This window comes from Dromiciops gliroides, chromosome 4 (assembly GCF_019393635.1).
Source record: "Dromiciops gliroides isolate mDroGli1 chromosome 4, mDroGli1.pri, whole genome shotgun sequence".
Classification (NCBI taxonomy): domain Eukaryota; kingdom Metazoa; phylum Chordata; class Mammalia; order Microbiotheria; family Microbiotheriidae; genus Dromiciops; species Dromiciops gliroides.
The window spans coordinates 445,658,970-445,674,559 of NC_057864.1; the positions used below are offsets into that span (position 1 = coordinate 445,658,970).

General features: G+C 45.9%; 1 protein-coding gene across 1 annotated transcript in view; it reads left to right on the plus strand.

Moving 5' to 3' along the window:
- The first annotated feature begins 1,591 nt into the window (after positions 1 to 1,591).
- The window catches only part of PTGFRN (prostaglandin F2 receptor inhibitor), an 86,512-nt gene continuing 72,513 nt past the window's right edge, over positions 1,592 to 15,590 (plus strand). The window contains exon 1 of the mRNA XM_043999517.1: positions 1,592 to 1,949. Within this exon, the coding sequence (XP_043855452.1) occupies positions 1,901 to 1,949 (49 nt within the window). The 5' untranslated portion in view covers positions 1,592 to 1,900. The remainder of the gene's footprint in view (positions 1,950 to 15,590) is intronic.

Below are 15,590 nucleotides of genomic sequence, written 5' to 3' on the forward strand. Positions count from 1 at the left end.
TACCAATGCTCATAACAGTGCCATGAGCAAGATGAACTTAGGGGTGATGCTAGACTTGGTTCATCTGTAACCTTTCTTTGCTTTTTTCTTAATCAGTCAACAGGCATCTAAGTGCTTGTTTTGTGCTGGGCACCCTGCTAAAATTTTGGATACCCCCGCCCTCCAAAAGGCAAAAATAGCCTCTTCCCACAAGGAACTCATATTCTAATGGGAGTCAAAATATGCAAGCAATTATATACAATGGAGACATACATGACACATACACAGATCAATTGTAAGGAGTCTCAGAAGGACTGCTGTGATTTTTTTTCTATTGTATTAATGAGGCACTGGGTTGAGTGGGCTCAGGCAATTTCCTCAGTTCCATATGTTTGACTCATTTATGAATTATTCAGACAATGAAGACTAAAGTCCCCACCCCTTCCCCAAGTACTGGGCTTTTTTATAGTGTAAAAGAAAGAATGCTTACCTAGAAGTCCACTGTCCCTTTTGACCCTAACCTACTATTTTACCTTGGATAAGTTAATACCTCTGGGCCTTAATTTCCTTATCTGTAAAATAAGTAATCCAATGAAAACCTTTCCAGACCTCCCTAAGATTGAATGTTCTACTGTCAGAGGTCATCCTGTAGACTGTAAGTTTCTTGGGGGCAGAGACTATTTTTGTCCCTGTATTCCCAGTGCCTAGGACTGGGTTTTGCACATAGTAGGTGCTTGGTGAATAAAAACTTTTTGGATAGAGTTGGAAAATGGAGAAGAAAGCCTACCCTATCCACCTCAGAAGGTTCAAGTGAGATAATGATTTTAAATGTAATATACAAAACTACAGTATCATTACTGGAAAGAAAAAATATCTGCTTGGTTACTTTGTTGCATCTCTGTGTGTAATTGTCCATACCTTCAGTTCTAAATGTAAAACTCTAAAAGGATCAAACATAAAACATTGTAGTGATATTAATATTTCTGGATTTTTAATTAGAGCGTTGAGAAGGGAGCTGGCTGTCAGATCAGTGGCCCTGCTCTATCTTTCCAAAGAAAAGAGAGAAAGTGGAAGACTCAGCAATGGAGTCCTGTTAGAGGATCCCATCGGGCATGGCCCTGATTGCAGTAGTTACAGACGGGAGTGGATTTGTGGAAAGTTTAGTTGTTGTGGATTTTCTCTCTCTCTCTCTCTCTTTCTCTCTCTGTATGGGGGTGATTTTGGGGAAACAGAAGCGGAATTTCGCGAGGAGGGAAAGCTTTGCGCTTTGATTTGGGGAGATTCCTGGGGAGTCATTTGTTCCTAGAAAAACCTTGTGCATTTCCCAACTTTTAAAGGTCGGAGGAGCTTTGGCACGGGGGCACGAGGGTGGGGGGCTGGAAGTTCTCCTCCCCTTTAAGCGGGCAGCACCCAGAGATCCCCAGAGCGCCGCGCTTCCTCCCCGTTACCTGAAGTGGGGAGGGGCTTGGGAAAGTTTGTGTTTGTTGCTGGCAAAGCGCCGGATGGGAGGCGCGGGCGGGCGGGCTGGCAGACGCTGCGGTTCTTTCGTTTTGCTTTCGGGAAGCGGTCGGGGCTGCACACTGTAGCCGCGGCCAGCCCTAGCGCTCGGCTCCCCGCCTGCTCCCAAAGAAAAGGAAGGAAGGAAGAGGTGAAAGAAAGAGAGAAGGAATCCACGGCCGCTCTCGCGCGCCAACTGAAGGGTCTCGGTCGGGGAAGCCCTTCGGCGGGAGCAGGCGCAGGAGTCTCCAGAGCCGGCGCGGGGCGGGCGCGCCGCCCCCCTTCCCCCGGGTGCAGGAGCGCTGACTCCGGAGCTGCGGGAGCAGGAGGCAGAAGCGAGGCGAGGCGAGGCGAGGCGAGGCGAGGCGAAGCGAGGCGGAGGAGGAGAAAGGGAAGGGGAGTTCCTCCCGCGCGGCCAGCCGGCATGGGCCACTCGGGGGAGAGGCCGCTGCTGCTGGCGCTCCTGACCCTCGGTGAGTCCGGGCTGGGGGCCCGGGCCCAATTGGGGGGAGAGGGGCGTGATGACTGCCGGGCGCGGGAGGGCTGCAAGCCGGGGGCCCCGCGACGGTGGGAGGGGAGCGGAGAGGATGGGCGGACTGAGGGGGTGTCCCTCCCCCCAGCGCGCGGCCTGGGCCAGCCCAAGGCTCCGGCCCCCCACCCCCGCCCCTGCCGGGCTCCCGGGACAGCCTGGGGCTGGGGGCCGGCAAGGAGCCGAGCGAAGCCTGGCTGGGCTTGGGGGCGCCCGCCCACTTAGCCGGCGTTTTGTCCAGAGCTTGACCGCCCGGATCTGGGGAGCCCTTTGATGGGGGGGCGGGGAGGGCAGTAATAGCTAGCTGTTGGTGCTGCGGTAACCCCCTTACCCCCAGCCCAGCTCAGCTTCAGGCTTGGAATCCAGCCGTTGCCCAACCAGAAGGCCAAGCCCTCCCGTGCCCATATCCACATTCAGGGCTCAGGCTGTGGGGGGAGTGGCGGCTGCCTGCCTGGGCTGCTCCAGCTCTACCTGTTGGCAGGCGGGGGAGCTAGGAGGCTGTTTCCTTCACCTTGAACACCTCGGCTGGGAGGCTGGCTGCCCGCCCGCCTGTCCTCCCGTCCGCCCTCGAGAGCCCTGGTCCCATGCTCCAAAGCGGAAATGTTTTCCTTTGATCTGCTCGTGCTGCAGACTCAGCTTCCCCCCCCCCCAAAACCCCCCCAAAACCCTTCCAACAACCGTGCACCACTGCACAAAGCCTGCGTTTCCTACCAGGAAAGAGCCATCCCACAAACTTTCCCCTCTAAAGGTGACCGATCTGGGTGTGCCGGAGCTGCAGTTTTACAATCGTGCTGCACTTTCTCCTTGCTTTGTTCAAGTGGTGGGTGCCTGAGTCTTTCCTTAACTTTTACTTGTTACTGGAGCTGCCTCCGCCTCTCTAACTGAAGGTCCACAGAAGGGACCCGAGGGCACTGGTTTCTCAACTATTTACCAACCACCCCCACGCCCCCAATCACCACTTCTGCCCCCAATCCCTTCCATCTGCACAGTTCAGTCTCCAAACTCCAGCAGTTTCTTTCGCTAATTGCATAAATCATAGGCATGGACACACAGGCATGGGTTACTGCCAAAGTCTGAGCCTGTCAGATGCTTGGGGACTCCTGGACCCAAATCATCGAGCATTTATTATGGGCTTCCCGTGTACAAGGTCACTTTGCTGAACGCTAGGGATGCAAACAAAAGCAAAAATCCCGGAAAACTAGTCTTGTGGACTAATGATTTGGACATCTGGCTTCTCGGCAGAGTTTGGGAAAGAATCTCTGAAACCTAGGTTGAAATGCTGTATTTTCCAACCCTCAGGCAAGTTAGTTACCCCTCTGGATCTTAGTTCTGTAAAATGAAGGAGTTGGACTCCAAGATCTTTAAGGCGCTTTATAGCTTTAAAACCTCTGGTGGCATAGCCAGGGCTGACCCATAGCTGTTCAGACAGCCCTGAGATTTCCTTTGTGGATGGGGCCTGGACCAACCTAGCCCCAGATGCATCCTTGCCGTAGGGCTTCTGGGCCATTAAAAGCCAGAGGTTCCCTACGGATTCCCCTCCTGACGCATGTAGCCTGTTTTTAACTCCCACCAGCAAAGCTGACTGAGTCCTTCCCCTTTAGCTAGCTGCTCCTCCCTTCTCGCTAGCACAGCCCTGGTGCCAAAATGAGGTTAAAATGAGAGGGGCACAACAGGAGCAGCAGCTCAGTCTTCCCCCCTCTCACATCTGCCTGAGCCTTCTACCTCCTTCCCTCAGGGAACTAATCCAATCACATGGTTTCAATTACCACCTATATGTGGAACACTCCCAGATTGCCCCCTCTACGTTCATTTCCCCTCTGTCTTCCAAACCTCTATCTCAGTAGAGATCTCACTCAACTCTTGATTCAGTTTGAGATTTATTGCCTAATGTGCTCATTGTTGTGGATGCAGCATTGTAGAGTTCTTATATCTCCTTGGGCATAGAGGTGTAGGGAGTCTGCAATACATAGGTATAGTAGGAAACAAAATGAAAGAAAATAATTTCAAGAAAGCTTGCTAACAATTGGGAGTGAATGGGAAATGTCCCATAGATCAGGAGGTACCTGAGGTGCCTCTTTGAAGGAAGTTAGGGCATTGCAGACATGGAGGACACTTAAACAAAGACACAGTCAGAGGCAGGAAATGGAATGTCATTTCTAGGGAAATCCAAAGGAGCTACTTTGGAGTAGAGTATGGAGGGTAGTAATATGAAATATGAAATAAAACAGGAAAGTTAGATGGGAGCCACATTGGGAAGGGCTTTTAGAAGCTAGGCTGAATTCATGTGGATGCTAGGCTAGAGTCAACAGAGAGAGCTATGGAAGATTTTAGAGTAGGGGAGTGACACTTAGGGTGACTTCACCTTAGCTGTGGAGGGTCGATTGGAGGAGGGGAAGACTAGAAACAGGAAGACTAGGAGACTGTCACAGTGGAGGGTACCACCACCATTCTCCCAGTCACCTTGGCTCAAAGCCTAGAGTTATCCTCAATTTCTTCCCCCTTCACCACATCCAATCAACTGCCAAGCTCTGTGTATTCTAACTTCATACCATCTCTCATATGTACGCCCCTCTTTCCTCGTCTGTTGTCATTACCTGTGTATGGGCCTTCATCACCTCATGCATGGACTATTGCTATTAGCCAACTACTAGTTGGCCTCCCTGGGTTGTGCCTTTTCCCCACTCCAATCTGTTGCCCACTCGGTTATCAAAGTGATCTTCCTAAAGTGCACGTCTAAGCATATCACTTCTTTTATTCAATAAACTCCAGTCACTCACTTCCAGGATCAACCATAAAATCCTCTTGTCATTCAAAGCCCTGCATAACCTGCCCCCTCTTCCTTTTCCAATCCTCTTACACCTTACTCCACTTCACATACTGTGTGATCCAGTAATACTGACCTCATTTCTGTTCCTTGAACAAGACACTCCATCTGCCAACTCTGTGTGTCTGCTTTTATTGTTTAGTCGTGTCCAGCTCTTTGTGACCCTATTTGGGGTTTTCTTGGACTGGTTTGCCATTTCCTTCTCCAGCTCATTTTACAGATGAGTAAACTGAGTCCAATAGGGTGAAGTGACTTGCCTGGCGTCACACAGCTGGGAAGTGTCTGAGGCCAGATTTGAACTCGTGTCCTCCTGACTCCAGGCCTGGTACTGTATCCACTTCACCACTTAGATATGTGTTTTCATTGACTGTCCACAATGCCTGGAATTCTTTCTCCTTACTTGCTAACTTCCCTGGTTTCCTGTAAGTCGTAGCTAAGATCCTACCTTCTGCAAGAAGTCTATCCTTTATGCTAGTGTCTCCTCTCTCTTGACTACCTCCAATTTAACCTGGTATATGTCGTATATACTGAGTTGTTTGCAGGTGGTCTTCCCAATGAGACTGTAAACTCCCTGAGGGAAGGGGCTGTCTTTTACCTTTCTTTGTATCTCTAGGACTTAACACAGTGCCTGACACACATAGTAGGTGGATAATAAATGCTTTTTGATTTGACTGACTTGACCTGAAAAGTCCAGGCCAGTGGTGGTGAAGGCCTGAACTACGGGGGTAAGAGATAAAAGGGGGCAAGTTTATAAATTCAATGTGCTTTGTGATCACTTCTCCCTCTTAGTTCTCCTGCTTATCTGACCTATCCTTCTTGCTATCCTTTGCTGAGTCCCCCTCTTCTTCCCATTCACTTAGTACAGGCATCAGCCAGGGCTCTATCCCAGGAGCAGCAAGAAGGCAGCTGATGCCAGAGATATTGAGGAGGCCGGTCAACAAGACTTGGCAAGTGATTGAATGGGGGCTGAGGGGAGGAAAAAGAATGAAGCATGATTCCAAGGCCATAAATCTGGGGGCCTGGAAGGCTGGGGGAGCCTTCAGTAGAAGTCCAGAAGTTTGGAGGAGTATTACGATTGCTTGTTTGGGACATTTTGATGCTACATCCAGTTGGTGATATTTCCCGAAGTTGGTGATGCAGGGTTGGTGTTCAGCTGGTCTGTAGATTTGGGAATTGTTTGCATAGATGTGATCATTAAACCCCTGGAGCCTGATCAGGTTTGCCAGAGGAAAGTAGAGAAAGGAGAAGGCCTAAGCAGGGCCTTTGGGAGACATTCATACCTAAAGGGTCAGAGGAAAATGTTTATCCAGCAAGATATTGAAACGGAACTTTCAGACAGGTAGGAGGAAGGCCAAGAGCCAGCAGGGATGTGGAGGCACCACTTTCAGGTTTCTAAATTTGCCACTGTATAGTTGGCATGAGAGTCTCACCCCCCACTGGTAAAAACTGCCCAGGAGGGAAGGATGTGGGAGTGTTCAGGGTAGGACTTTTCAAATAATGTCCCAGACTCTAGAAATGGAGAAGAAGCCAGAGGAGAGAGGGGGGTCCATTTTTGGTCTCTGTAAGTCAAGGGTCAGAGGAGAAGCAGGAGAGGAAATTCTGATTTCTATGACCTTCACAATACCCAGCCAGAGCCTGAGAGGAGTTGGGAAGATCTGCTTCATCTCCAGTTGGCCTTTCAGAACTTTCTTACTTTTCTCTCCTCCCTGCCTCTCACAAAGGTTTCTGAAAACTTAAAAGCCCAGTGATACTATCCCTGTGCCTCTGCTCCTGCAACACTCTGTCTGTCTCTCTCTCTCTCTGTCTCTCTCACATGCACACATTCTCTCTGTCTCTATATGTCTGTCTTTGTCTCACACACATGCACACATTCTCTCTCTCTCTCTCTCCCTCCCTCCCCCCCTCCCTCCCTCCCTCCCTCCCTCCCCCCCTCATCCCTCCCTCCCTCCCTCTCTCATTCATACACACTCCCTTTGGAGTGCTGGATGTGGTGTCAGGGAGACTTGCATTTGAACCCATAATCAGAAAATAGGTTTGTGACTCTGGGCAGATCATTAAACCTCTGAGCTTCAGTTTTCTCATCAGTAAAATGGGAATGATAATAGCACCTACCTGGCAGGGTTGTCACAAGGATCAAAGATAATGTACATTAGGCAGCATTGCGTAAATGGGAATCGCTGTAATTATTGCTGCTACTTGAAACTTAGTTTTTTTTAAAACGTTCATCAAGGTTGATGTGATATAAATAGAGCTCTGAACTTAGAGTGAGTTTGAGTATCAACTTTACCTTTTACTGGTTGGTGTCCTGTTGGGTAAGGCACTCACCCAGATGGCTTCTGAGATGCTGTGATTTCAGTTGAGATTGGTTCCTCATCTGTAAAAGATGTTGATGGTGACAGTGCTGTCTAGCTCATGGGGTTGTTGTGAGAATCAATTGAGGTAATGTATGTAAAAGGTTTTGTAAACCCAAGGCTCCACAAACAGGTAAGCTATTATTATTGTTTTTTCTCTTTTCCACTCCACTCCCCTGCCCCAATTTTCTAGTACTCTATTCTTAATTCAGTTCAATTGAAGCTTCCGACTCCAATTCAGCAGATATTTACCGAGCACTTACTGTGTTCAGAATAGTTTGGAAAGGTTGCAAAGATGAATAAAATACGGTCTCTGCAATGAAGGAACATACAGTCTAGTCGAGGGGGATAAAACAGGAGTACATTTTAACACCCATCACCATATAAATTCTATGAGAGGTAGAAATAAAATTCTCTGGTAGCTCAGAGGAAGTAATAATCCTAATCGTTCAATTCATAGCATGCTTTTGGGTTTGCATAAGACCTCGCATTCATTCTCTCTTTTCAGCCCAGGAGGCAGGTGCTATGAATCTTGTTATTTTACACATGACAAAACGGAGGGTTTGAGAAATGAAGTGAGTTGCATGTGGCCACACAGTGGGATTAAGAGCTGGAAGGGGTCTTAGAGATCAGCTTGTCCAACCCTGTTTCTTTAATGGTGAAGAAATTGGATCCCTCAATAGATAAAGTGACTTGTCTAAGGTCACGCAGATATTAAGGAACAGAAATGAGATCTGAACTCAGATTTCTCTGATTACAAGTACAGCATTCTATCTACTAGGTCCATTTGTAGAGATCCTGCAATCTTGGTCTTTTTTCCCCCTGTCTTTCACTTTGAAACCAGTTCACCATATCCCTTAAATCGTCCTCTTTCTTTCCCTTTCTAATAGTTTTTACCCAGATAGAAGTGTGAGTGAGTCCACACTGGCATGCCCGAAACTACCTTCCGGTTGGCTTACTTCTTCTAGCCTCTCCTCTAAGTTCTTTTCATCCATCCCAACAGGTAGCATGTTCCCAAAGTATCATTTTGATAGCACTTTTGCTTTGTGGCTTTCAAGGTCTCACATCCTATCTAAATGTTGCTTTCCCATCTATCTATTCACAGTCACTCCATCTCACCCAACCCAACTACCCTCCCTCATCTTCCTCCTCACCCACGTTTAGGCTTTCTCCCCTCAGGCCAGACAAGCCTATTTGCCATCCCTTGTGTGTGCATTATTCTGACCTAAAGGTTCCCCAAGTCACTTAATCTCTCTGTACCTCAATTTCTTCATCTATAAAATGGGGGAAGGGATTGGACTCATTGGCCTCCAAGATTACTGCCAAGTCTAAATCTATGATTCAGTGATTCATTCCTTTCCCTTCCCCACCAGTCCATGTTTTCCCTTCAAAACCCATCCCCACAAAGCCGTTTCTAGCTCTTATCAGAATAGATTGACTTGACTTTATAAGAGCATAGAATTAGAGCTAGAAGGATCCTTCAAGTTCATCTAGTCTGGCCCCTTTATTTTATAGATCAGAAACTGAGGCCTACATAGCCTATGGTCAAGGTCATACAGTTAGTAAATGGAAGAGCCAGGATTCCAACTCAGGTACTATTGATACCAAATTCAGCACTTTTTCCACCATACTACAGTGTGGCCTTGCCCGTGCTGAAATGTGTAGTTTCATGTGACATTATGTTTATTTCTGTCACCTCCCTTTATGTTATAGGCTCTTTGAAGACAAAGATCCTGCTTCTGGATCCTTCCCAACTAACACCTAGCACAAGACTCTGTGGATGCTGGTCACTGACAAAATGGTGGCTGCAGCCTTTCTCTCCACGTTTCACTCTTGCTGTTTGAGGTTGGGTGTGGGATGGAGATGCTGGGCAGAAAGTGATTGTGAGTGGGTCTGAGATTGAATAGGATGAGAATGGAAAGACTTGGGCTCAATTCTTAACACACAGTAAGTGCTTAAGAAATGCTTCTTAACTGACTGGACAACATTAGACTCAGGAGTTGATTCTCTGAGTGGCACCATAGAGACACGATGGCATTCCTCCAACCACACAATGGGTTCACAGACACTTCTTTGAGAAACATGGGGGTCTGAGTGTTAACAAAAGTGTAACTTTCCCCCAAAAAAAGCAGTAGTGGGGATAAAGGGGAAACTGGCTTGAGAGCCACTGGTGAATCCATTCAGCTTATCTATCTTTGAAGTGCTGTGGCCTTCAGAGGTTCCCTGGTGCTAATTTTAGCCTCATTATCAGAACTCCTGTATCTGCCAAACTGATTAATGCCTCGTCTAACTATAATTATTCTTATTAGAGCCTGCTGAATAGGAATTCTGGATGTCAGTGATCATTCTTTTTAGAAGGCAGCTGGATGGTCTACATGCATTTGACCATTTTTTAAAAAAAAGTTGAACAGCTAAGCTGATTATTTATCATAGATTTCCTGTACATTTTATATATTGTTTTTGTATAGTGTTATTGAGGTTTATGTGAGTATCTTACAGTTTAGTCCTTGAAAAGCAATTTTGGTGGGGCAGCTAGGTGGCACAGTGGTTAAAGCACTGGCCCTGGATTCAGGAGGACCTCAGTTCAAATCCAACCTCAGACACTTGACACTTACTAGTTGTGTGACCCTGGGCAAGTCACTTAAGCTTCATTGCCCTGCCTCCCCCCCTCAAAAAAGGGTCTTTGGTGCAAGGTAGGGAGGTGGAGTGGGGTGGAAAATCTGCCTAAGCAACTCATATATATAAATGGAATTTCATTGTACACATTTTCTAAAGATAAGGTGAAATCCACCAATTCAATCTAACAAACACCTTTTTTTTTTTTTTTTTTAGTGAGGCTATTGGGTTAAGTGACTTGCCCAGGGTCACATAGCTAGTAAGTGTTAAGTGTTAAGTGTCTGAGGCCGGATTTGAACTCAGGTACTCCTGACTCCAGGGCCGGTGCTCTGTCCACTGCGCCACTAACAAACACTTTTGAAATGCCTGCTACAATGATGAAAATATATAATGAAAAATAGTACTTGCCCTCAAGGAGCTTACATTCCACTGGGGGGGGGAGAGTGAAGGGAGGGAGGTTGACAACACATGTGTATATGTGTGTGTGTGTGTGTGTGTGTGTATATATATATAGAGAGAGAGAGACAGAGACAGAGAGAGAGAGACAGAGACAGAGAGAGAGAGAGACAGAGAGAGAGAGACAGAGACAGAGAGAGACAGAGACAGAGACAGAGAGAGTGTTATATAGTTATATAATATAGTTTATATATGTATACATGGTAATTTGAGGAGGGTGCAGAGAATACTCACAACATATTAGCTCTTTGGTTTGTTGAAATAATGTAACCTGCTAAAATTCTTCCAAATTTATCTTAGAGTAGTTGATATGCCCTAGTTGGCCAATGGACTGTGATAGTACTTGGAATTTTCCTTTTTCTTACTGATGGTGATCTTTTAGAGAGACTTACAGACTAGAAGTATGTCAGGAGATAAGGACTTTGTTTATACATGTGTATTCTTAGAGTGTTGGTTTTTCAACAGTTCTCCCAAAGCACCCCTCCCCAGGTCAGGTGGCCCAATTCAAGTTTAAGGACATTGTCTGGGGACTTTAATCAGATCTACCTTATAAATATGAAAGCAGTTGGAGGGTGGGAGCACTCATTTCAGACATGCTTGACGTAGGTACCCAATTTGCTTTAGATGGCACATGCTTCATTTTATGCCCTGGCCATCTTGACATCCCTCCTGACTGATGTAGATGACCTTTTCTTTATTCCTGCTCCCCACCCTCCTCCCTGATCCTTTCCAGGTCTGGGAACATGATAAAAATCAGTACTGCCCTTTCTAGGGGGAAGGCCATGTTTATTTGCTCCCCCTAAAGCCCCACAGACCATCCCTGTGACTTTTTAAACCCAAATACTTTCTGGGGCCACCCCTCCCCTGGAAAAACTGCCTCCCCAATGGAATGTAAGCCTTGAATATCTCCCCTTTATATTTGTAGCCCTAGTTCTTGGCACATGGTGAGCACTTAAAAAAATGTGTTTGTATTCATTCATTTCGAGGTAAGTGGCCAGTTAATTGTGTGAGGATGGATTCAAGTTGGGGTGGTTTTTATTATTAAAACCTAACTGAGGGGCAGCTAGGTGGTGCAGTGGATAGAGCACTGGCCCTGGATTCAGGAGGACCTGAGTTCAAATCTGGCCTCAGACACTTAACAATTACTAGCTGTGTGACCTTGGGCAAGTCACTTAACCCTCATTGCCTCGCCAAAAATTAAAAAACAAACAAACAAACAAATAAAAACAAAACCCCAAACCAAAAAACTAACTGAAACACTGCTCTTTCCTTCAAGTCCTTTTCTGACCCCTGCTCAGTGATACTTCCCCTCCTTGAATCTGCCAGAGTATTTCATGAACCCTTTAATACATTGATCATGTGATATCATGTAGTCTAGTTGTCCAGGTTTGCTTCTTATCTCCTTACCAGGCTGTGGGCACTGTAAAAGCAGAGAATGAATGGGTCTTATTGAAACTTTGAATCTGGCTGTAGATAGACAAGCAGTTATGCTAGGATGGATTGGCCTTTGGGGGAAGGGGGCAGGGAATAAAATAGAAGTACCCTTCAATGCCTGTCAGCATAGAAATGCCACTCCCATTACTCGTTAAACTCAGAGATTTAGAGCTAGAAGGCACCTAGGGCTCATCTAGTCAGCCCCCTAATTTTATAGATGAGGAAACTGAGGCCCAGAGAGGCCTAATGACTTTTTCTAAAATATTAAATGGGAGAACAAGGATTAGAATGCTGGTTTGTCTCTAAAGCAATTGTTCTTCCCCACTGTACCATGTTGTTTGGTTCATTGTGATTCCTGGGTAATAGGCTATTTTGTTGAATAGTGACCATCCCCAGTTGTTATATTCTTAGAAGATACCCAGTGGTAGGTTGGGGTACTTCCTTAGGAAGCTATGGTAGAATAGAGATGGGTGTGTTGATGGCTATGTACGGTATGGTTTATTCTAGTGTCATTGGGGAGGGGGGCACCATTTTCCCCTTATCTTTTGCAGAACCATTATTTTTTCACCTGGAAAGGATCTTGTATTAGAAACTGTAGAGGCTCACTGTCTGGTGTGCTAGGATGCATCTATGCTTCCAACCAAATACCTCGTAATCATCATACCTCCTGAACCAGCAAATTAGACTCTCCGCTGAAGAGTACCACTGACACTTCCGTTACCGAGGCCTCTTTTGAGTGGTCACTCTCATCTGCTGCAGATATCCCTGTTATTGATTCCTAGTCCAGGCAGATACGTTGAAAGGAAATTGGCTGAGCAGATGCCAGCCCCTGAATTTTTGGAGTTGGATTGGGGCTTATCCAATTTCTTTGCCCATTATTTCTTTGGCTGTTACTGTGCCTTTTTGGTTGTCCACCCCAAGATTATCAGGAGAAGATAATTTTATGATCATTAGTTAAAGGTTTATAGTGTCATGGTAAAACTGACCAACTATAATGAGTTTTAGAGGCACACTCTCTATATTATATTTAACCATTATATATGTGTATATGTATATTTATATCTGTCACTTTATCTTTATGCCCTTTCCTTTGTTAATATGGATAGTTTCTGAAGAGGTAGCTGGCTTTCGATTTCTTTTTTTTTTGTGGGGCAATGGGGGTTAAGTGACTTGCCCAGGGTCACACACACACACAACTAGTAAGTGCCAAGTGTCTGAGGCCAGATTTGAACTCAGGTACTCCAGAATCCAGGGCCAGTGCTTTATCCACCGTGCCACCTAGCTGCCCCTGGCCTCCAAATTTTAAAGAAAATGCTTATTGACTGACCGACTGACCAGGGTTCATATGCTGCTTTTGATTCCTATTAACTGTGTGACCATAGACAAGTCACTCGGCCTTTTAATCCCCCAGACAACTAAGTCTAGGGCAGCTAGGTGATATGGTAGATAGAACACTAAGCCTGTAGTCAGGGAGACCTGACTTCAGATTTAGCCTCAGACACTAGCCGTGTGACCCTGGGCAAGTCACTTCTTTGCCTCCTTTTCCTCATCTGTAAAATGAGGGGGAGAAGGAAATGGCAAACCACTCCAGTATCTTTGCCAAGTAAATACTAAGTGGGGTCACAGTCAGATATGACTGAAAAAAACGACAATAACTCTGGAACCCTGTACCTCTCCCTGAGCTGCAGTTGCCTCTTCTTAAAAATGAAGAGATTGAGTTAAATGGCCCCTTCAAGCTGGAACATTTCATGACTACTCGAGCACCTGTTGTTTACAACATGGACAACTTCTTGTATTTTGGGGCCTCTCTGGCAGTTGTCCCAGATTCTAATGCATGATTCCTGTCTGTAGTGGGTGTTTCTGCTCTTTCTCACCTTCCCGGCTGGTGCCTCTCCACTGCAACTTAGTTGGTGCCACCTAGGGCCCCCCCCCCACCTTGTTTTCTACCTTCCAGGATCAAAGGGATTTTGTTACTGTATCCTCATTACACCCATTTCTTCTGTTGGGAAAATGTAGCATTTCTCCTGGGAGCCTTGATGTTTTTTCAGTCATTACCAAAGTAGCCCTACAGAAGGGGAAATAAAGTCAGGGCAGTGTAGGAGAATAGCTAAAACAATCACAAAGAAACTTTCTTCTCTGCCTGCTTTTGTCTGGCTTTGGGAACAGGGGGTGGGAGTCATTGAGAGGAAGGCTCAGGCTCAATGTAGAGGAAAGCTTCTTAATTGAAATTGTCCCAAAGTGGAATGTCTCAGGACAGGTAGTGAGCTGCCTCACCCTAAAGGATCCTAGAATGATAGATGTAGAGATCCAAAGGTCTTCTGGCGGGTAGTGTAGAGGGAATTCCTGTAATAAAGGGATGGGTTGGACTAGATGACCCTAGATGACCTCTGTGCCTCATACCTTCTGACTTGAAAATTCTGTATCTTTTCTGCAAATTGTGGTCAATGATGCAGACCTTGAGCAAGCCTGGGCTTAAATAAAGACAATAAGAACAACAAATATTTGTTAAGTATCAGCTGCATGCCATACACTGGGGGAGATACAAAGATTAGATGATAATAGATAGTATTTACATAGAGCTTTTAAGGTTTGCAAAGCACTTTTACAAATACCTTATTTTATCCCCACAAGGAACCTGGGAGGAAGGTGCTATTATTACCTCCATTTTATAGATCAGTAAACTGAGGCAGACAGTGGTTAAGTGATTTGCCCAGGGTCACACAGCAAGTAAGTGTTTGAGGCAGTATTTGAACTCAGGTCTTCCTAACATAGATCCAGCATTCCATCCAGTGGGCCAACTAGTTGCCTTCTAAGAAAAGACCTGGTCTTGTTTTCACTGAGTATATAATCTGGTAAGGCAACAAGATGAATTGTAATACACAACAACACATAACCAGTCATTTAAGAGGTGCAAAACAAAGCATGAGCTCTGCAGGGGAAGGCTGTCAGCAACCAGGAGCATTAGAGATAAATAAAATCTCCCCCTCCCTTTTAAAAATGCTCTTGTCACCATATCCCAATCCCTCTTTGCCTTGTGTCCCCTGTAAAATGAAAGCCCAATGAGGGCAAGCACTTTGTTTTCTGGTCAGTGCCTGCCACATACATTGATAAACCCTTAATAAATGTTTGCTTGTTGATTTCAAATTCAGCCTGGGAATGGGACTGAAAACACTGTCTTTATTCTGGAATAAAACGAGTCCCAGGTGAATTGAATGACTTGTCCAAGGACAAAGGAAACTGAAGTTAACGAAAAGGTTCAGCCTTCCTCTGTTGTGTCAGAGCATGACCATGATAATCTGAGAGATGGGAGAGTCCAAACTGAGCCCTTGGTGAATGAGATGCTTGTTTGGAGGAGGGAATCAGGAGAAGAGGTATCTCTGTATCCATGGAGGGAGGGGTGGCAGTGTTGGGTGGAAACAGCCCCTAGAAAAACATCCGCACAGTATCCCCCTCACACCCCAAAGCTATTGGCAGAAACCTTAATAAAGATAGTGTCTAGTTATATGCTTTGTAAGTGACCTAAATGAATAAGAATATTTATCCAGTCCTCCTTGGGTATCTAATAAAGCTAGCCTCACAGCAGCCTTGTGGCAACCTGCAGATGCTGCTATTGCTGCCTCTTCCGGTGTTAACAATGGTGCCACACTTTACCCCACTTGCCCTGTGTCATCCTGATACCTTGGAGGCATCCAGAGTTCTGCAGGAACAGATTCTGTTCAGAGCAGGGAGGATGGGTAGTGATTTGTGCACTTATTGCATCCTGAATGTGCTAGAAAAGAATATTGGTTGCTTTGGTACCTGTCCAGTAGGCTGCCTTAGCTTATGCTGCACAAGGAAAAAAAAATCTCTCTTGGCACAGGTGTTCATTTTCCATTTTCTGAGTGCTGGCATGTTTAAAGGTTTA